Raw genomic sequence first — 20866 nt, 5'->3', positions numbered from 1 at the left:
CGCAGCCGTGAGGCATGCCACAGCAGCAGAGGCACCTGCCACCCATTGGGCGGGCAGACAGAAGGCCAGGGCAGCACTGGCGAGTGCAACGCGCCTCATGTCGGAGAGCGACCGTGCCTCGTTCGCCGCTTTTGATGTAGAGTTTGTTGTAGAGATTTCACGTTGTAGAGCGCCTCTACATCGCTCTACAACGCACGCAGTTCGTCCCGCGGCGGATGTAGAGCTCTACAGCTCTACAGCGCTCTACAGCGCTCCAGAGCGCTCTACATCTCTACAGCTCTACAGCGCTCTACACTCTACATCCTCTACACCCTCCCTCAGGTTTACTTTAAGGCCCTTGCCCTGCGAACGCGCACCCCCGGGGCTAGGGCTCTCTAGCCCGTAACCCGATGCCAATCATCCGGCCCGCTGGGTGCGCTTATTAGCTCCCCGGCCCTGGATGTGCGGTTAATGACTGCACTCCAAGTGCTCCAAGGGCTAACTCATCAGACGAGGGCGGCTCGCACACGCACACGCACACACACACACACACATGCATGCATGCACAGACACACAGCCCCTTCCCCTCCCCCCTCAAGACCTTCCCAAGGGCGAGGACACGCGCAGGTCATGCCGCCGCCCCTGCCACCCCTGTGTCAGTGTGCCCGTGGTAGTGAGAGACTGCCGATGAGAAGCCGGAGGAAGGTCGCTAGACTGAGATGAGACCGCCAGTGGAGTTGGGATTCCACCGTGCACCGCGCTGCGAGCCTGTCGTGTCCCTTTCAGGAGCAGGAGAGCCCCACCTGTGCCCCTGATCGTCCTTCCAAAATCCTGCTCTTGCAGGTGTGGACCCTGTCCTCCCCCCCCATCCCTCGTTTGGGTTCTCTGTTTTCTTTCTTTCTTTTAGACGTGCCGGAGCCGTCCGACTGTAGCGACTAGCACACCTCTCTGTCGAGTCCCAGAAACCCGAGGAGTCACACAGATCACAGTCGCAGTCCACGCCTGTGCGATGCACGCCCTGTGAGCGGGGCGGGGTGCGCACTGTGCCTCTGAGGTCTGAGCTCTGTGTTCGTGCGTCGGGCCCGTCGCCCATCTCTCCTGGAGTCTACAGTCTTGACACTTGACTGCTCTATAATTTATTTATTTATGCAACCTCTCTCACACGACACTACTCACTAGGCGCGGGACTGGCGCGCACTGGCACTAAGACAAAAAGAAATCGCCGAGCAACAACACTGGGCCCGGCGCAAAATTAGAGATCGCCTGTCCAGCGCTCAGTCCCTCCCGCTCGCTGCAGGCTTTTGCACGCCCTGTGCTTCTCTCAGCTTGCCCATCAGGTACTCAAGCCCCGTCGTCGGCGGGTAGCGCAACTCCTCGCCCGGGCGCGCGAAGCGGGGGTCGACCGCGACGACAAAGTCGGCATCGGGGTCGATGAAGCAGGCTATGCTGTAGCGGTGGGCGGCGGCGGCGGCCGCGGTGGGCACGATGACGCGGTGGGCCGTCGCGCACCACACGTCGTTTGTCCACCGGGCGAGCAGCGCGCCGGTGTTCACCACCGCCCCGACCACGCCCTCTGGCTGAGGCTCGGGCACGACATCGGCCCACCCCTCACCCTCGCCGCCCGCCGCGCCGCCGACCTCGCCACCAGCGACCGACTTGACCTGCAGCCCCTGCGCGCCGTCGCCGAGAAGCAGGAACGTGTACGCGCCAAAGTCGGTGTGCTCGCCGACGCGGATCGCAGACGAGGAGACCGGCTGCCGGCCGCGCCCTTCGGCCGGAGGATCGCAGGGAGGGTAGTGTAGCATGCCTACACGGCGGGTGCACACAAGCCTCGCGCGCTGCGCTCGGCGCCCATGTGAGTACGAGGCGCGCCAAGCGCAGCGCTGGACGGCGTTTGCAATCTAGGGGCGGCATGCGGAGCGTGCAAAGGTCGAAGCGCTGCAGCGAGCGGAGGAAGTAGTCGGTCTCGAGGCCGAGGGCCAGCGCGCAGGCGAGCGCATACCGCCGCGCCGCCAGCTCCAGCGCACGCCAGAGCTCGAGCGCAGTCTCCTCATACCCGTTGGGGCAGCCCGCAAAATTATTCAGCCCAAGCTCTGGCCTGTCAGACAAAGGCATCACCTCAACGATTCATCCAGTGCCGGGAGAAGTGAGGAGGTCGAGCGAGTCCTCCGAAGGTTGAACGCCTCCTTGAGGTCGGCCGGCCGCGCTCGGTTGAGTGACTCGAGTCCGACGGGCGCGTAGCCAGTGTTTGTGGCCGGCTGTAGTCGCGCGAGCCGCTCGCGCTTGTGCTCCTCGGGCTGGGCGAAGAGCGCCTCCGCTGCGGCAAAGGCTCGGCGTCGCAGCTCGGCGCTCACGCCAAAGTTGATGACCTGGACGAAGCCGGTGTCGCGGCAGGCCAGGTCGATGGCCTTTGCGCCTGCTAGCTGCGACGCAGTGGGGACCGCGCCCACGACGACGCCCTCGTCGGCCATGAAGGGACTGAGGTCGACGGTGGCGACCATCAGTGCTGTCGACCGCTGCTGCCCGCACCCTCGCCGCGAATCCCGGCTAACCTCGAGATCTGCACCTTGGATGTGGCTGCGCTCCCTGTTTCACAGCCATCCGTGCTAAGGATGGCTGGCACGCCTAGATCTCAGCCATACACTCCTACCCGATGGCTGGGATACATGGCTGCAATTGCAGGATCCTAGCCACTCCGCCCTACCAGCACACGCCATTTTGGCTGCCATCCAGCCAGTGCAGCCTTCCTCCGGCTTCTCACTGGCAGTCTCTCACTATCACGGGCACACTGACTGAGGCGGCCAAGGCTCACGCGTCACGGTCACGCCGTGGGTGGCAGGGGCGGTGATAGGAGTCTCCCACTCTGTGGGCTTCGCTAGTGTAGCTATTGTTGGCAAAACAAGACACAGAGCTCACACATCGCTAGTGGGTGCGGCCTGCGCGTGTCCTCGCCCTTGCGGTCTTGAGGGGGAAGGGGAACGGGCTGTGTGTCTGTGCATGTGCAGCCGCCGCCAAAAGGGAATCAGTAACCAGCCTCCGGCGGGGCCCCCCGCTACCATCCAAACCCGAGACCGGTCTACTAATCATAGATAGAGGCTCAAGTGTGACATAAGTCCACATACATACGACACACATACACAAAGCAACTCTCACGACAACACGGGCACCGGGTGGAGCGGCGGCGGCGGCGGCAGCGGCACGCGCGGGCGGACGGATTCGGACGGGGCGGAGCAGCGACCGCCTGGGCGGCCGCTGCTCTGCAGAGCGCGCCGTCTGTCTGCGCAGCTCGAGCGCCGTCAGGTGCAGGGAAGCGTGGCGGCGCGGGGAAGCGCGGCGGCGGTGGCGAGCAGGCGAGCGGCCCGCGCGCGGCGAGGCGGACAGGTGATCGGCAGGCGGGTGATGGGCCGGAGAGTGACCGCGCCCAGCGATCGGAGGAGAGCCGATCGTCGCTCGGCCGCAGCTGACCTCGAAGGCGTGCGGAGCGCGACTGTTGGTGTCGGGGGGCGGCCGTCATGTGGCGAGGAGGGAGGACGACAAGTGCGCGTCGTACGGGTCGCTCTTCATCGGCCAGTCGAGCGGACGGTAGGTCGGTCAAAGTGAGCCGGTGAGGACGGCGAGATTCGTTGCGAGATACGGTTCGCGGGGGCGCCCAAACAAGTTTGGGACGGGGACGCTCTGGGGACGCGCCGCAAAATCAAGCAATTGGAAAGGGTGTGTGTGTGTGTGTGTGTGAAAGCGCCGTCGCAACTGCCATGTCGGCAGGTTGTAGGCTGGTGCTCTCGCCCCGCTGGCGGCGCGGACCGGTGCCGCGGCTCCGAGCCCTCCTGTGGGCCCGCGGCGGCTCGCCGTCGCGGTGCCGAACAATGTCATCGGTCCGGATTCATCCCGGCGTGTGCCGCCGGTGACGCTTCTTCGCCGAAATTTTGCTCAAGCTCTTTGTCGACAAAGCTGTGCCCGAGCTCCTGCTGCTCGACTGCGCGGCGGATCCGGCCCCTGGATGCTGAGATGTGAGGCGCCGGCACCGGGGCTACAACACGGGGCCATCTCCAGGCTGTCTCGGGCAACCTCAAAATTGGCGCCTCTCTCTGCTGGTGCTGCTGCTGCTGCTGCTGCTGCTGCTGGTGGTGCAGATGCTGCTGCTGGTGCGGCTCGGCTCTCCGACTCGACTCGCCGCGGGCGTCGCGGGCATCTGACGCGGCGGGCGGCGTCGCGGGCGGCAGCGATCGCGGCTCGACGGTGGAGGCGGAGGGTGGTGGCTGTGGTGGACCTTTGAGTTTATTTAATGGTCGAGTACGAGGACTGGGGGGTTCAACCGGGAGGCAGGGGTTCAACCAGGCGACGGCGGACCGTGGGCCATCGCGGGGACGGGTCCGTCCGGAGGGCGAACCCGATAGATCCGGATGGGTTCACACCGGTGGGAGGCACCGAGGCGTCTTGGACGCTCAGCTCTACCTTAGCTCCTGAGGGGCGCGTGGTTGTAACCACGTAGTAGGACTACAGCCCACCACAGACACCCTCCCTCTCCACACGTGTGCACACGCCCTCACCCTCTCCCCTCTCCTCTCTATCCTCTCTCTCCTCTCTCTCCTCTCTCTCTCCTCCTTGTCTGTGCTGTCTGCCTGACTCAGGCACTAATTCTGCCGATGCGTGATTGTGTGTGGGCTGCTCCGAGGGGGCCCTGCGCGATCCGATGGGTAGGGAGTCTGTGCCCGGGCGGTGTCCGGTGTGGAGTCTCTCTCTGATCCCACCTGTGATGTTGGGTGTGAGGTTGTGGCGGCTTCGATCCCAAGGGGGGGAGCTGATCCCACTCAGTAACCAACTCTCAGGGGCAGTAGGTGGGCGAGCCTCGAGCGCGCTCATCTCGATCGTCAAGGCGTCGCTACGCGCGGTCTTCCGCGGGGGGAGCTTCGTCGACGGGTGCGGGATCGCGGCGCAGTCAGTGCCGTGGCGATGCCTCCGGCTGTTGTGGCGGGCGGCTTGCTGCTCGCGGCGATGGCGAAAAACTCGTCTCGCCGCACACCAAGGGCTCATGCTCTGGCGAGATGTGAGGCGCATGCGCCCAGGAGGGGAGGGCGCATGCGTAACGACGCTGCTAGAGATGCCTTTCGGGGCCCAGAGATAAAACTTCTGATGCCATGCATGACCTAGTAGTGTCCCCAGCTATGGGCGTGTCCACGTTGGAGCCAGGTGTGGTGTGGGCGCGAGAATAGCTCCGCCGTTCATGGAGGCAACCGATACGAACGAGTCGACTGGTGTGTGTCGTCGTGGTTTCGTATCAAGACTACTCACTCACTCACTGGAAAGGGGGCTACTGGGGCGGCCAATTCACACCTCGCGGGACTACTTGTGTTTTCGCGGGGGGGCTCGCCCGAGAACTTGGAGCACTTGGAGTGCAATCAGTAACCGCACATCCAGGGCCGGGTGCGCTTCACGGCCTTCTTTTTCTCGACGGCCACTCCCACGATTTGCAAATGGCGCCGCCACGCTCCGGGGCCAGGCGCGGCAGGCCGTCCGACGCGGTAATTCACTACACCAAGCGGCTCAACCGCGAGTGCGCTGAGCGCGGCGACGTCGCGGGCGCGCGGGCCTTGCTCGATGCGATGGAGGGCGAAGGCCTCGCGCCGACTCTCGTGACGCTCAACACACTTCTCAAATGCTACCGCAACGCGCGGCGTCCGGACGCGGCGGAGGCGACGCTAGATCGCGAATTTCGGCGCTGGGGGCTCGAGCCCGACGGCTGCTCCTTCTGCACGCTCATTGACGCGTACGGGCTCTCCGGCGACCTGGCTGCGGCGTGGCGAATCCTGCACCGAGCAGAGGCCGCGGGCGCGGCGGACGCTCGCGTCTACTCGGCGATCATGCGCTTTCTCGCGCCCGCGGAAGTGCCCCCCCTCATCGAGCACATGCTGCTGAGGGGGCTCTCGCTCTCCGTCACCGTCTGCAACGCGGCGCTCAACGCCTTTGCTAACGCAGGTGGGCCCGGGGGCAGCTCGCGCCTGCCCGCCCCCGGCGGTGCACCCACCCCCAGAACCCCGGCCTAGGCGACCACCTCGCCGCCGCGGCCTTCTTCGACCGGCACATGCGGGGCGACGTGAAGCCAGACGATCGCTCGTACTCGCTCCTGCTCAAGGTGCGCCGCGGCCCTGAGCATGCCGCGCAGCGCCACCAAGCCGCACAGCGCCACCCAGCCACTCAATGCCACTCAATGCCGCTCAGTGCCGCTCAGTGCCGCTCAGTGCCGCTCAGTGCCGCTCAGTGCCGCTCAGTGCCGCTCAGTGCCGCTCAGTGCCGCACTGACATGCACTGACATGCACTGCCACGCACCTGCCACACTCACAGGGGGCACGCTAGGCGGGTGCCCTTCCCAGCCGCCTCACCCCTCCTCTGCCAAGCACCGGCGGCATCTCGGCGGCATCTCGGCGAGCATCTCGGCGGCATCTCGGCTGCAGGCGCGTTGCTCAGCCGGCGATGCCGCGGGCGCGGACGAGACGCTCCGCGCGATGGTTGCGGAGGGATGCCGCATCGAGGTGCCCGCCTTCTCGACGGTGATGAACGCCTACGTCTCGCAGCGGCCGCCGCAGCTCGCCGCGGCGGAGAGTCTGATGGCGGAGGCGCAGGCGCTCGGCCTCGTCGCGGACACGCAGATGTACAACTTGCTGCTCAAGGGGTATGCGTCTGCGGTGCCCCCGCAGCCGGTGGCGGCCGAGGCGCGTCTCTCCCGCGACAGCTTTTTCTTCCGCCGGCTCATCCCCCTCCCCCTCCCCCTCCCCTCTGCAGGAGACTCTGCAGAAGCTCGAGGCCGCGGGGCTCGAGGTGTCGGTCACTTCGCTCACAACGGCAGCCCGCCCTAGACTCGGGGGAGGCGGCCGTCGCTGCACCGAGAGCAGCTCTCCCCCCGTGTCTGGGCGGTGCCCACGTCCCCGTCCACGGCCGGGCTGCACTGCGCCGCATCGTGCCCGCCCTCGCCGGCTGCCCTCCTCCCGCGCGTGCAGGTGATGGACGCGTGGTGCGAGGCGGGGAGGGTCGAGGAGGCGCAGCGCCTCGCGCGGCAGTACGAGCCGTCGCTCAAGCTCTCCGGCGCCATCTACAACGCACGCCTCCCCGCGGGCGGGCTGCGCCGCGCGCGCGCTGCAGGCGCCCGTGGACGCGTCGTGGGTACCCCCGTAGGTGCTGATCAAGGGTTACGCGCGCTGCCGTTGCCGGCGGACGAGCGGCGTGTGCCACTGCACTCCGTGCCAGTGCTGCAAGCCCGCCGAAGGGATGCGACTCTTCCAAGAGATGGCGATGCGCGGCTTGGCGCCCGACTCCATCACGATCAGCACGCTCGTCGACGCGCACTGCAACGCGGGGCTCATCGAGCAGGCTTTACTTCGGCTTTACCTCGGCTTTACCTCAGCTATATCGCGGCTTATCTCGGCTTTGCCTCGGCTGTACCTCGGCTGAACCTCGACTATACCTCGGCTGTCCCTCGGCTGTATCTCGCCGGCTGATCAAGCAGGCGTGGCTGCTGCTCGAGTCCCTCTGCCAGCGGGGCACGCGAGCCGGAATCAGCCAGCACAAGGCGACCGGCGCCCGCCCGAACCTCGCGGCCTTCCGCACCGCCTTCCGCGCGATTGAGCGCGCCTCCCGCACCGCCGCACCGGACGACGGCGGCGCCGATGGGGGCGAGGGGTTGGTTGGCGGCGGGGGGGGTGGCGGCCAGGGCGGCGAGGCTGCCAGTTGTTGCGGCGGCGGCGGCCACGGCGGCGGTGGCGGCGCGCTGCGGCGTACGCAGCTGGTGCGACTCGTTGCGGAGGGGCTGGCGATGTTGCGGGAGACGCTCGGGTGGCCGGACGACGCCGGCCTCTCCGCCACGCTCGCCACGCTCTCGTCCGCCCTCTCAATCGCGGACGGGGACACCGCGCTCTCCGCCGCGCTGTCGAGGTACTGCAGTCCCGAGCCGCGAGGCGCGGAGGTGGAGGCGCTGGGGTCACTCACCGCTTCCGAGGCGGAGGCGCTGCAGCTGGCGGCGGAGCGCGCGGCGGAGCGCTCGGCAGAGCAGGAGGCGCAGGAGAAGACGCTGGCCGATTGCTTGCCGGGCGGCCTCTTCGCGCCGATGGCGCCGCCGCCGCCGCCGCCGCCGGCCCAGCTCGCGGCGGCTGCGCCCCGTCCCCCGTTCGGTCGCCCATCTCTCTCGCCGGCCACGCCGAACCCTCCGTCACACAAGCCGCCGCCGCCCCCGGTGCCGCATTCTCCGGCAGTGCCCCACGCCGTTGCTACTCCCGTCGCTACGGCGGCGGCGGCGGCGGCGGCGGCGGCGCCCGGAGCAGCTGTTTGCTTCACTCTGTCTCTGTCGGGCCTTCGCTGCGAGGGCTGCTCGGGCACTGTGCGCACCGCTCTGCGCGCGGTGACGGGCGTGGCCTACGCGGAGGTGGTGTATGCGGAAAGTTGCGCGATAGTGAGTGGCGCCGCGGGGCTATGCGGCGACGCCCTGACCGCCGCCGTTGCTGCTGCCGGCTTTGAAGCCTCCGTCATTGATCAGCGCAATGTCGACGGCTCGGCACCAGCGCCGCCGCTCAGCCTACTCGAGCGGCGCGAGCTCGAGCGATTGAGGTGGCGCTGCCGCGGCACCTCGGCGTGCGAGTATAGGAGGTGAGCGCACCCATCTGAATGCACTGTAGGCCGAAGCTTGAGGCGGCTCTCTCGCGCGTCGCAGAGCTCGAGGCGGCGCTCGCCGCTGCCGGCATACCAGCGCCAGCACCGCGGTAGAGAGCGCTACCACACACGACGACCGACGACCGACTGAGAATACACATACGTCGTTGCACACGCAAGCGCGGTCCAGCGATACACATGTAATAAAACGCTTGGAAAAGAGGCGGGGCGCCTCAGTCTTTTTTGTGACGTTTGGCGCGCGGACGGCGACGGGGCCCGCTCTCACGTCTCACACTCTCACCCCCATCTAGGAGCAGGACCGCACTCAGGAGCGAGAGAACAAGAGAGGACTGAGAGCTCTCTCAGTCTCACCGCCGTGGTCCGTGCTGCGCACACGCATCACACACACGTTCGCGCGGAATATCTCGGCGACGAGATCGCGAGTCACGATAACTCGTACAGTAGCTAGGTTTGGCTCATCCCCTCCAAGCTTTGCGCGATCGCGATCGCCATCATCTGATCCTCCGCCTCCGTGTCTGCCGGATCCATCGCCCTCGGCGGCGGCGGCAAAGCGCTCCCATTCCCTGCGACCGCGCCAGCCACGGCAGCAGCAGCGCCAAGCTGCTTGCTGCGCCATTTCTCTCGCGTAGCCTCGCCGACGCCCTGCGTAAACCTCCACGCTCCGTCGCCGTAAGCATGCCGCAGCAACAGCGCCAGCGCCGGGTCGTGCGCTGCCAGTCGCGCGCGAGCATTGACCCCGGCCGTCACGTCAGTGCGGCACGTCGCATCGAACCAGGCTTGCGTCCCCTCCGCCCAATACTCGTCGGCGTTGCACCCCATGTAGCAGTGCGATGGGTAGAGGCCGCGCCCAATCGCGTCCGCGTGTGCCGCTCGGATGAGCTCCCGCGCTTCCTAACCTCGGCAAGACTCACCTCACCTCATCAAAGAGGGTGGAGGGGAGGGGTGAAGTGAGTCTGTCCGGGGGTGACGACACTGCGGGCGCATTTCCATGCCGCGGCTGCGCGGGCGAGCACACCTCGCTGAGGCCGAGGTTCATGACCGTGTGGCCCAGCTCGTGGCACAGCACGCTCTCGTCGCGAAACCACGGGTCCGCCGCAATGTCGAGCAGGTTCTCTTCGCCGCACGAGACGACCCTTCCGCCGCCGAGCCCGCGCGTGGTCGCGTCGATCTCGCTCAGGCCCTCGCGCTGCTTCTTCTCGGCGCGCGGCTCAGGCTCCCCGGGGGCGGCAGCGTCGGCCGTGCTCGCCGCCTCCGCCACCTCCTCCGCAGCCGCTTCCAGCGGCGTCGCCTCTGCCTGCGGCTGCACGGCTTCGACAGGCGCGCAGCGGTCAAGCGCGCCGCGCAAGGCCACGTCGGAGAGGAGCCCACGAGATACGAGGTCGTAGAGCACACCTGGAGTGAGGTCGACTATGGGTCAGGCTGCAAGGCGTTTTCGGGTTGGGGGTGGCGGGAGAGCCGCACACCGGCGAGCTGGCGAGAGTCGCAGCGCTCAAGTCGTGGCTTGATCGCCGCCGCCATCGCCTCGCGGCGGATGTCGTCCGCCGATTTCGGCGGATCGCGCGAGTCGGGAGCTTCAGGCGCCGGCTCGCGCGTGCGCTGGGCGCTGAGCGCGTGCGCGCGGTGCTCCGGGATGTCGCTCGTCAGCTGCTCCCTCCCAATGACGGAGATCGAGCACCGTTGCACAGCCAACCGACTCGTGACCGCCTCTGGGCTGTGTCGAAGCATCTCGCGTGCGATTGCGGCGGCGGCGAGCACCGCGCCTGATGCGACCACGTCGGACGCACGCACCGTCAGCCCGGCGCACCCGACCTCGGCGCTCTGCTTGTAGAACGCTGCGGCCATCTCAGCCTCTGCCTCGTGCGCTATAGCCTCTGGCGCTGGCTCCGGCGCCGGTGCCGCAGACTCGAGCGTGAGCTTGTGCTCGGACACGGTCGCCACGTGCTCGACAGAGCCTCCCTCGCAGTGGAGCCGCCAGCAGTGCCCGACGAACGTCTCCTGCATTCGCACTTCCCCAGGTGCAAGTGGCTGACCGTAGGCAGTCTCGGCGCCCTCGCTGCACCAGCACAGGGTGGCGGTGTAGGGCGTGCGGTTGCTGGCGATGACGGTGGTGCGAGCCGGCGCGGACGGCATATGTGTGGTGTTCTTTCCTCTCCCTCGTATCCTTCAGGTATACGGTACCAGTACAAACGTCCGGAGATATGTCGCACAATGTGCTCTATGGGTGACGAGAGGCGACGGTGCAGGAGTCTGTGTCCGCGGAGACGACTACCTCGGCGCAGTGCCTGACCCTCTGGGGCAACGTGGTTGATGGCATCCTGGCCGTCTTCTCGGCCGAGCTTCCGCCTGGCACCTTCCCTGGGACCGTCGGGACTATTAAGGTGCCGGGACAGGTGAACACCCTCCGAGTTTACTGCACACAGGAGGCCGGCGACCTGCTCTACCGTGCTGTCCTCAACGAGTCCGGCCTCTCGCCCCCCGCCTTCTGCTCGCTTGTAGATGGCGTCCTCTCTCGCTTCCTCGATCTCATCAACTCGGTGCCGCGCATGCACCCAGATGAGGCGATCGAGCAGATTGTGCACAAGGAGAAGATCTGCTCCTTCATCGTCGCGCAGCCAGTGGCGGCGGCGGCGGCGTCGGCGGCTGGCCGCAGTGACTTTGACAGGGAGGCCATTTGCCGCAAGTGGATTACCGACGGCCGATGTGCCGACTTTGTCAGCGGCAAGTGCCCGTACTCGCACCCCCAGGGGCTGCTTCGCGGAGGCCGCGGCGGCGGAGGGCGCAATCGCCAATGGCGCAACGCCCCTCAGGGCGGCGGCGGCTGGGGCGGCGGCGGCTGGGGCGGAGGCGGCTGGGGTGGAGGCGGCTGGGGCGGCCCGCCCCGCTTCAACCCTTACGATTACGGCCCTCCCCCGGGGAAGGGAAAGGGCGGCAAGGGCGGCAAGGGCGGCGGAGGCGGCGGCCGAGGCTGGGGCCGCGGCGGCGGCGGCGCCTGGGGTTCTTACTCCTACTAAGGCTCGAGGCCCGACGCCGTAGGATTGCCGCCCTTACTAAGGCGCCTCCTCGTGGAATAGGCCAGGACGGGGCTCAACGTAGCGGTGCGCCGTCTTGGACCTCGAACTTTGTGACGCACGTCGACGGCGGCGACCACACCCGTTATGTCGGGCGGTCCGTGAGTCGCCCCGGGTGCAGCGACGGGCATTGGGGAAACCCCCATCGAATTAGGAAGGGGGTGGGGAGGGAGGAGGCCGTGCGGCGCTTCCGACGCGACCTGCTGCGCAACCCCGCCTGGGTCCGCGAGGCCCGGCGCGAGCTGGCGGGAGAGAGGCTGGGGTGCTGGTGCGCCCCTCGCGCGTGCCACGCGTATGTGCTGGCGGAGGTCGCGAACTGCACCGAGTCAGAATTGCGCCGCCTCGAGCGCGAGTGGCGCTAGCCACCGCTTGCAGCCGCTGGCGCAAATTCTCATGAGTGACGCGTTTGCGTGGCGTGTTTGTGTTTAAGGGTCGGCGGGAGGGAGAGAAAGAATGGTCGACTACCGCACGCTCTGCGTCGGCTGCGAGGCCATGGCCTCGCGTCGACTGGAATCGCGCGGACGCGCGTTATTGGTGATAACTTCGAAGTTATCGAGGAACGTCGGATACTAATCGGTAAAGAACCCGGGCCGCGCTAAAGCGCTATCCGGCATTCTTTCCTCTCCCTCGTATCCTTCAGGTATACGGTACCAGTACAAACGTCCGGAGATATGTCGCACAATGTGCTCTATGGGTGACGAGAGGCGCGAGCTCCGGGGGCTCGTCCCACGACTATGTCGTTTGGGCGAGCCACTCGCGCCCCTCCACTGAGAGAGACTCGTCGCCCATTGAGTACACAGAGGCTCACTCAGGGGCTATTCCCACTCGGTAGTATTGGCGGAGCGCCTCAGGCGCCGACTCGACAGGCGGAAAGATGTCCATCCACGTGGTGTCCGCCACAATATTGTCGTGGCCATACTCCTTCAGCCCATCCGCAATCGCGTGCAGGAAGAGCCCCCGCACGCGCAGTTGCTGCTTCGGCGACATTGGGTTATAGTGCCTCTGGCGGGTGCCCATGGCGGCACTGCAAGGCCGCTTCCGGCCGCCGCTGCGCGTCGACGGCGGGGCAGCCTCACCGCCGGCTGCAGCCTTGCGTGGCGAGGCCCAGTCCCCCACGACATTCGCCGTCTTCTCCTCCCATCCGAGCTGCTCGGTAATGTCCCCGCCAAGGTTGCGAAGGGCGTGGGTCCCCTGCAGTTGGCCCTCGTGCAGCTGCTGCTGACTGAGGCCCCACGCGAGGGGTTGGACGGCGACGAATGCATCGTATGCTTTCCTCTCAGCGCAGTATGTGTAGCGGCCCTCGCCATCAAGCCGCATTCGGTGGGACGATAGGACTGAGGGACCTTCAAAGTCAGTGACCACGAAGGGCAGGCCCATGCGGCTGTCGCGGAAGCTCGGGAACCACGGCAGCGGCTCCCCTGTAGACAGGCTGATCGCGTGCGAGAGGCACTCGACGTCTTTGCGCCCATTTTTGTCATCGTCTATCATCACACGGACAATAGAGTCGTCCTCGTGCTCGAGCATCTTTGCCCCGCGGAGGTCGGCGCCTCTCAGGCAGAACAGAGCGCCGACGTAAACCTCGCGGGCCTTCTCCCGAATAGCCTCACTGATGTCGCTGGGCGGGCTGTCGACATAGTTGGAGAGATGCAGCAGGGACGCAGGGGAAGGGGTGCCCCTGGCCTTACCCGCACCGTCGGGCGCAGGCCTGCGGGGAATGCGGACCGGGAGGGCCTCCGGTTTATAACCCACGATCAGAGGGCATGAAGTCGGCTGAATAGTGTTCAGGAAATCCAGCGCCGGAGCGTACCGCGCATAGGCTGTCGGTGACATCACCTCGCCCATGCGACCGGCGGCAAACATGGCGTCAGTCTGCGTAATGGGGAATAAATCCGCTCGAGATCGGCCTTCCGAGTTCATGACTGTCATGAAGTTCTCCAGGAACAGGCGTGTCTTTGTCGTCTTGTCCCCGGTCTTACCCCCTCGCTGGGCGAGGAACTGGATACCAGCCGCCCTGTACGTCTGCAGGGCTGCCACGAGGGAGGATCCTGCCCCACCAACCACGGGCAGGACGCCGTGTGGGAGCATGTCAAATAGCCTCGCGGCCTCGTGATCCGCCTTCGATTTTCTCTCATCAGCGGCGCTCTCAAAGCTCTTCCGCTTCCCAGGAGCGGGCACAGGCCGTGGGGCGTCCAGAGCCACGAAAGCCTCCAAGAGAGAGTCTGCTGTGGTGGAGACCTGAGCCACAGTGGCACCTGGCATCTGTGGCGCAGGTCCATGAGAGGCGGGCGCTAGGTCCCGGTCTCCAGAGGAGGCATACTCGGTCCTCCTCTTTGTGGGCACCCTCAACGCCATGTACGCCACCGTCGACATTTACGACGACACCATCTCGCGCACGGACGCGCGCGACACCCCAGATGCGCGCCACGCGCAGGTGTGATGGTGCGCTGCTCACACCAACTGCGGTTGATAGGCGCGCTCCGACGCCTACAAGTACGCGCAGCTCTGCTCCAGCTTTGCGACCCCAAAGTGCGTCGGCTGCGTGTGGTTCCTCCTCGCGATCGCCGCGTTCGGCGCGGCCTCTGCTCCTCCGCGGAGCGGGCACCGCTCGTTTCGGGACCTGCTCAGGCCCACACGCGGGGGCTCTGCCTGTAGGCGCCTCTGTCTTCGGGACCATCGCCCTCGACGAACCCAGCAAATTTGTGCTGACCAACCAGTTCGCCTGGGTGCCCGGACCTATGGCAGTGGGTCTCGCGGTCGTCTACCGAGTGACGCTCTACGGACGGGAGCGGTACGGCGGTGGTAAGCGCTACAAGGTGACGCCAAAGGCGGACGCCGGTTCGCGGCGCGCCACGCCGACGATGACACGGCCAGGAAGGGCGTCGCAGGTGTGATTGTTTGATTTCTTTTTGCTAGTGTTGTACAGAAAGAAAGAAAACACAAGGCAAGGCAAGCCGAAGCACCGAAGCCGCCGCCACAACGACCCCTCTGGAATTGAGACTCGCCGCTTTCCTCCCGCGCTGTGTGATGTACTTCGTGTGTGAGCTCTCTTGTCGGTCTTGACGATGTGCCAACACACAACAACCTAACTACCCACAAGGGAGGGGTGGGCGGACTGTTCGTGCTCTGGCTAACCTCCGAATGTAAGTTTATGTAACACCAGAGATTTGGCTGTGCTGGCTCCTACGCACAGCCATCTTACCTCTAAGGATGGCTGAGCTACCTAGCTGCAGTGCAGCGCCACAGGGGAGATCCTCCAGCCTAATGTGGCTGCAATACACACACGGCAGCCATCCTTGGTAGACAGTGGCTGTGTGGAGACGCACTACCGCAGCCATACCGCCCGCCTCGAGGTGAGCCCTCTTGGCTGAGCTGGTTCCTGGCTTGTGGCTACGTTGCAGCCATCTCTTTGGGTAAGATGGCTGGGGGACAGCCCATTTCAGCCATCTACTATGGCTATGTAGGTCACAGCCAGTGCAGCCATCCTCCGGCACCGCCACCGGAGCATGGCTGGTGACAATCGATGGCAGCCGTCCGCCGCCCCCGCCACAACGCACAAATGGCTGCGCGCTTGTCCCCCCCCCCCCCCCCAGCCTCGCGGGACGGCTGCCATCGCGGGCCCTGACTGAGGGAGGGTGTAGAGGATGTAGAGTGTAGAGCGCTGTAGAGCTGTAGAGATGTATGTAGAGCGCTCTGGAGCGCTGTAGAGCGCTGTAGAGCAGTGTGCAATCTTTACCGGTATGGGAGTTTTTGGCTAATCAAACCCAAGGCCTGCACTAATCAAAAAGTGGTACGGGATACCAGTTGCCTCACGGAAATCAAAGCGAGTCGGAGTGCCTTCTTGGTGGCAAAATCGGCAAAATCGGCAAAATACCGGGTATTTTGCGGGTATACCTGGAAAAACCCGGGTATACCCGGGTAATACCCGCACTTTTGCATGGTTTCGCCCCCGGGACCACACCGACAGCCGCTACAACTACTGAAAACCCCGCATACCACTTTCGCATACCACTATACCATACCACCCCAAAACTAATCAAAATATCGCCAAATACCAGTCTCATACCGGTAAAGATTGCACACTGCTGTAGAGCTGTAGAGCTCTACATCCGGCGCGTGACGAAGCGCCTGCGTTGTAAAGCGATGTAGAGGCGCTCTACAACGTAAAACCTCCACAACAAACTCTAGATGATACAGTCCCAGTGAGCTAAAAGTACAGTTGAGAGACAGAGATGAGCGGCGAACGAGGTACGGTCGCTCTCCGACATGAGGCGCGTTGCACTTGCCAGTGCTGCCCTGGCCTTCTGTCTGCCCGCCCAATGGGTGGCAGGTGCCTCTGCTGCTGTGGCATGCCTCACGGCTGCGACTGGCCGGCGCCTCGGCGCGTCAGCTCGGCTTGGCACAGCGATCGTGGCCAGCGCAACTCGCCTGGACTCAACGCTCAGCCAGGAGCTCCCGCACGCGCTGGCGCGAGCCATGGCGCATGCAACGCGCAGCAATGCCCGCCTCGCCTCGCGCAAATGCGACTGTCCTCGCAGCCGACAGTCCACCGCCTGCTAAAGAAGCACTGCGATGAATGCGGCACCGGCGACGCATGGGCAGGCTGGTCATGACGCAGTTATAGGGTGTTGTGTGCCGTCGGAGTGACTCTCTGTGTCAGTGATAGTCAGGGCCGTCCATCAGAGCTCCAGTAAGCTCGGAGACACCCCATTAGTGCGGCTCGACCTCTTCGAGTCACTGCCTTCCCGGCGGTTTGGCTGTAGAGCCTCTACAACCAACTCTACAGCAAAATCGCGCTCTACATCGCTCTACAACGCAGGCGCTTCGTCCCGCGGCGGATGTAGAGCTCTACAGCTCTACAGCGCTCCAGAGCGCTCTACATCTCTACAGCTCTACAGCGCTCTACACTCTACATCCTCTACACCCTCCCTCAGCACGGGCCATCGGCTGCCATCGAATTATCACCATTTGCGTCTGGAGGATGGATAGCTGCGATCTCTGTGACCCAGCCATGGTAGATCGCTGAAATGGCTGAAATGGCTGTCCCCCAGCCATGTTTACGCAAGATGGCTGCGATGTAGCCAGCTCAGCCAAGAGGGCTCACAACCTCGAGCCGGGCGGTATGGCTGCGGTAGTGCGTCTCCAGCCATGTCTACGAACACCAAGGATGGCTGCCGTGTGTGTATTGCATGCAGGCTCCGTGTTTGCTGTTAATTAAACGAGGGTAAACTCCGGAGCCTGCATGCAAAACCGGGTTTCCCCTTAAGGTTCCCCGGGCCACTTTCGGGGGGCAAACCCTGCCCGGCCCCTAGAACCCCAGGTAAGGCCCAGGTGTGGCCTAGGGCATCAGAAGGGACCAAGAGGAGTCCAGTCTGAGCCATAGAGCCCATGTCGTTGCCCCCGAAGGTCGCGTTCAAACGCCCGGAACGGCCGTTACAGTGGTGTCCGGCCGGCGTGATCACCGAGCTGTGACGCTCAGGGAAGCCAGATGAGGTGCTGGTTTCTTTGGCCAGGGCTGGCCTTCCCCCCAGGCTGGATCAGCTGAGCAAGGTTTGGGGCGAATCCTATACACAGATCTTCAGATATTTTCACGGATGCCCGAAATCACCCGTTATTGCTCCTTTGCGGGCATCCGTGAAAATATCTGAAGATCTGTGTATAGGATTCTCCCCAAACCTTGCTCAGCTGATCCAGCCTGGGGGGAAGGCCAGCCCTGGCCAAAGAAACCAGTACCTCATCTGACTTCCCTGAGCGTCACAGCTCGGTGATCGCGCCGGCCGGACACCACTGTGACGTCCGTTCCGGGCATTTGAACGCGACCTTCGGGGGCAAAGACATGGGCTCTATGGCTCAGACTGGACTCCTCTTGGTCCCTTCTGATGCCCTGGGCCACACCTGGGCCTTACCTGGGGCTCTAGGGGCCGGGCAGGGTTTGCCCCCCGAAACTGGCATGGGGGACCATATGGGAGCGTAAAGAAAATGGAGCGCCAACGTCCTGCCACTCAGTCGCCCGACGCCGCCTCGGCCGCAACCGCCACGGCCGCCGTCTCCGCCGTGCTACCCGCCGCCACCGCCACGGCCACCGCCACCGCCGTGCCCGCCGTCGTGGCCACCGCCACGGCCGCCGCCGCCGCCGAGTCCCCGGCCGCCGCCGCCGAGTCCCCGGCCGCCACCGCCGAGCCCCCGGCCGCCACTTCCGAGCCCCCGGCCGCCACCGCCGAGCCCCCGGCCGCCACCGCCGAGCCCCCGGCCGCCACCGCCGCCGCCGCCGCCTCTGGTCCCGCACCATCAGCCGCCGACATCATCGACCTGACTTCCCCGGAGCGGGCAGAGGACAGCGACGATGAGGTGCAGCTGATCGAGGCCCCCTCTGCGCCGCCCGTCGCGCCGCCGCCCGCTGTGGCTGCCGGCGCCGACGCGGACGCCGAGGTGGAGCTCGTGGGCTCGCGCGGCGTGAATGCTGCTCGCGACCTGCCGCACCGGCGCGAAGACTGCCTGCACCACCCCTTCTCCGCCGGACGCGAAGCGGCGCACTGTCCCCTGTGCTACTGCGCCGAGTGCGACGGCCTCGCGAGTGCGTGTCGCGAGTGGGGGCAGCACTGCCGCGTCAAGCTTGCGCACACCAAGCGGAAGCGAGCGGAGGCCGAGGCGCAGGCGGAGTCGCTAGCGGCGCGAGAAGCGGCGGCGCGAGCCGCTCACCAGCGGCGGCGGCGGCAGCAGCGGCCGGATGCCTCGGGACTGCTGCACGCGCTCCTGTTTGACCGTCTCGGCGAGCCGGGGGGCGACGGGGACTACTACAACGGGCCGCCTCTGGGCGGCGCGTTCTGGTCGCCGGACACGGCGGCGCCGCCGGCGGAGCTGGCAATGCAGGCCTTCTTGAGCCAGCTCACGCGACGGCAGAGGTGCCTGCTCCCGCTCCCTCGGCCGCCATTCCCTCCGCCGCCGTTTCCTCGCCCAGCAGCGGCATCGTTCGGGCGGGTCGCCTGCCCGCCCCTCGGCGCGCAGCTGGCGTCGCGGGCAGGCTTCCGCCCAACCTCGCCCGGAATGGCACATCTGCCGCCACCGCCGCCTCCGCCGCGGGCGCCGCAGCCGCCGTCGCAGCTTGCGCAGCCGTGGGTCTCCAGCGCCCTGCCGCTTGGACCTCGGCAGCCGCCACTGCCTCGTTGGCCGCCGCCTCCCGCCGCCCGCGTGATAGATTTGGCCGCTCCGCCGGCGGAGCTGCTCTGCCCTTGCTGCTCGGAGCACCTGCCGCCCGGCGGGTGGCAGCGCGAGGGGGCTAGCCCCGCGGTCTCCTTTCTCTGCGCCACGTGCCTCGCCGCGCTCGACGCCGCGCTGGACTAGGCGCTCACGGCCCTCGCGGCGAGCTCGGCCGGGGGGCTCGTCAGGTCTCGGCGTGCGGTTTAAAATGCTTGCCCCGCGGCTTTTCTTCTTTCCCGAGCGTCGGCCACGCCCAGGACCGCCGCAGCACCGTGCAGCGAGCGAGTCGGACAGACCTCGCTAATCCGCGTCGTTGACCAACGGCGATGAAGCGTACACTGCCCGGGGCGGCGGCGGCCGTGCCTGCCCTCCCGCTGGGTCCAAGCGCCGGCCAAATGCCTCAGATTGGCTTTGGCACGTGGGGTTTGCAGCCGCAGGAGGTCTCGACGGCAATCCGTGCCGCCGTTGCCGCCGGCTATCGCAGCTTTGACTGCGCACCCGTCTACCAAAACGAGCGGCAGGTGGGAGAGACCTTGTCCGCTCTGATAGCCGAGGGCGTCGTGACTCGCTCGGAGCTCTTCATCACATCCAAGGTGCCGCCTGCTGATGCCTGCAGTCAGCACCGAACGGAGAGGGCCCTGCGGCAGTCGCTCCACGACCTGCGGACAGGGTACGTCGACCTGTACCTCATCCACTGGCCCTTTTGCGTGCGGAGCCCAGAGCCCGGCCGGCCACGCCCGTGGCCTCTTCCACTGGAGGACCAGCTTGGCTACTCGGCGGAGCAGCTTCGGGAGGAGTGGAGGACCATCGAGGCCTTGGTCGCCACGCGCGCCGTGCGCCACGCCGGGCTGGCCAACATCGGCGAGCGACGTCTGGCGAAATTCCTCGCGTCGCCCGACCTCGCCGTCCGACCGGCGGTGGTGCAGGCGGCGTCCAAGAGAGAGGGCCCTCAATTTCGCCACCGCCGCCGCCACCGCCACCACCGCCGCCGCCGCCGCCGCCGCCGCCTCCGCCCTCACCCTTCGCACCCTCCCTCACCCTCTCCCTCGCCCCGGCCCTGCAGGTGGAGCTGCACCCGTACAACCAGATGAGGGCCCTCCGCGCGCTCTGCGCGTCGCACGGCATCGCGGTGGCCGCGTACTCGTAGGTCTCCAGCTCGCCCTTAATTAATTAGTAACGAGTCCATTCATCGGTGATAACAGGTGACCGCGTACTCGTCGCTCGGCTCGCCCGCGCGGCCAGCAAAGTACCAGGTGCAGGCAGACGCACACCCGCTCCTCCTCGCCGACCCAGCGATCACGCAGGTCGCAACCGCCCACGGCGCGTCTGCCGCCGCGGTCGCGCTGGGTTGGGCGATGAGACGCGGCGTGGCGCTTATCCCGAAGAGCGCGCACCGGGAGCGGATCGCCTCAAACCTCGCCGGGACCCTCGCCCTCGCGCCGTCTCTCTCGCCGGGCGACCTCGCCGCCATCGACGCGCTCGAGCGAGGCCACCATTACCTCGCGGCGGGCTGGCGGTGCGCTTGCCCTGCGTCCGCCTGGGCCTCGGCTCCGGCGCGACGTGAATGCGACACGTGTTTTTTCCGCTGTAGGGGCTACGCGTGGAAGCGAGGCCAGTCCCTTCAGGAGCTCCTCGACGACGCGCCGCCGCCGCTGCCGCCGGTTGGGCTCGGCGCGGCCTTGCTGCTCCTGGCCTGCTGCTGCGCACTGGTCGTCTGCAAGGCGAGGCGGCACGCGGTGTCGCGGGACGCGGCGCACGAGGTCGTGCGCCGGCTGTCTTTCGGGGGCATGCCGCCGATATAAATCTGTTTCTCTTCGTTTCTGGTCTCGCTCCAACTGGCGGGGTGGGGAGCTGGCCCGCGGATGTTTCTTCTTTTGACCGCGCAAGATATAAAGGGTGTCCTACGATGCGAAACTTGGTGCGCGCGGACGGCGGAGGGTGGTGGGCGGCTGCCAGCGCCTCTGCCGCTG

The 20866-nt window shown here is 66.2% G+C and overlaps 6 protein-coding genes across 6 annotated transcripts; 4 read left to right on the top strand and 2 right to left on the bottom strand.

The window, feature by feature from the left end:
- Positions 1–1253: 1253 nt before the first annotated feature.
- On the bottom strand, positions 1254–2480 carry EMIHUDRAFT_101118 (hypothetical protein; the record flags this gene model as incomplete). Its single annotated transcript, XM_005777108.1, has 3 exons — positions 1254–1786; positions 1869–2077; positions 2161–2480. The coding sequence occupies 3 exons, from the start codon at positions 2478–2480 to the stop codon at positions 1254–1256; spliced, it is 1062 nt and encodes a 353-aa protein (XP_005777165.1).
- Positions 2481–5450: 2970 nt separating this feature from the next.
- On the top strand, positions 5451–6330 carry EMIHUDRAFT_206847 (hypothetical protein; the record flags this gene model as incomplete). Its single annotated transcript, XM_005777107.1, has 3 exons — positions 5451–5952; positions 6021–6109; positions 6319–6330. 3 exons carry the CDS (start codon positions 5451–5453, stop codon positions 6328–6330), a joined length of 603 nt encoding a protein of 200 aa, XP_005777164.1.
- Positions 6331–6479: 149 nt separating this feature from the next.
- Positions 6480–8727, top strand: EMIHUDRAFT_206846 (hypothetical protein; the record flags this gene model as incomplete). The annotated part of the gene is made up of 5 exons (XM_005777106.1): positions 6480–6674; positions 7219–7305; positions 7775–7933; positions 8330–8571; positions 8640–8727. 5 exons carry the CDS (start codon positions 6480–6482, stop codon positions 8725–8727), a joined length of 771 nt encoding a protein of 256 aa, XP_005777163.1.
- Positions 8728–8888: 161 nt separating this feature from the next.
- Positions 8889–10172, bottom strand: EMIHUDRAFT_421480 (hypothetical protein). The gene is made up of 3 exons (XM_005777105.1): positions 10098–10172; positions 9650–10026; positions 8889–9525 (listed from the first exon to the last, which is right to left on the bottom strand). The coding sequence occupies exons 1-3, from the start codon at positions 10150–10152 to the stop codon at positions 9079–9081; spliced, it is 879 nt and encodes a 292-aa protein (XP_005777162.1). The 5' UTR covers positions 10153–10172; the 3' UTR covers positions 8889–9078.
- A 7506-nt stretch (positions 10173–17678) lies between these two features.
- On the top strand, positions 17679–19040 carry EMIHUDRAFT_206841 (hypothetical protein; the record flags this gene model as incomplete). Its single annotated transcript, XM_005777104.1, has 3 exons — positions 17679–17691; positions 17992–18273; positions 18895–19040. The coding sequence occupies 3 exons, from the start codon at positions 17679–17681 to the stop codon at positions 19038–19040; spliced, it is 441 nt and encodes a 146-aa protein (XP_005777161.1).
- Positions 19041–19222: 182 nt separating this feature from the next.
- Positions 19223–20698, top strand: EMIHUDRAFT_206840 (hypothetical protein; the record flags this gene model as incomplete). Its single annotated transcript, XM_005777103.1, has 4 exons — positions 19223–19816; positions 19960–20025; positions 20099–20412; positions 20488–20698. 4 exons carry the CDS (start codon positions 19223–19225, stop codon positions 20696–20698), a joined length of 1185 nt encoding a protein of 394 aa, XP_005777160.1.
- Positions 20699–20866: the final 168 nt, after the last annotated feature.

This window comes from Emiliania huxleyi (assembly GCF_000372725.1).
Source record: "Emiliania huxleyi CCMP1516 unplaced genomic scaffold EMIHUscaffold_27, whole genome shotgun sequence".
NCBI classification, from domain to species: Eukaryota; Haptophyta; order Isochrysidales; family Noelaerhabdaceae; genus Emiliania; species Emiliania huxleyi.
Note: the sequence above shows the minus strand (reverse complement) of the source record. Positions and strands in the feature narration are given on the sequence as shown.

Excerpts from the sequence above, each read along its gene's own strand:
- EMIHUDRAFT_421480 (XM_005777105.1), bottom strand. The coding sequence starts at position 10,152 with ATGGCGGCGGCGATCAAGCCACGACTTGAGCGCTGCGACTCTCGCCAG. Across the intron at positions 10,027-10,097 it reads CGACTCTCGCCAGCTCGCCG|GTGTGCTCTACGACCTCGTA; the intron begins GTGTGCGGCTCT and ends ACCTCACTCCAG. Across the intron at positions 9,526-9,649 it reads TGAACCTCGGCCTCAGCGAG|GAAGCGCGGGAGCTCATCCG; the intron begins GTGTGCTCGCCC and ends TGCCGAGGTTAG.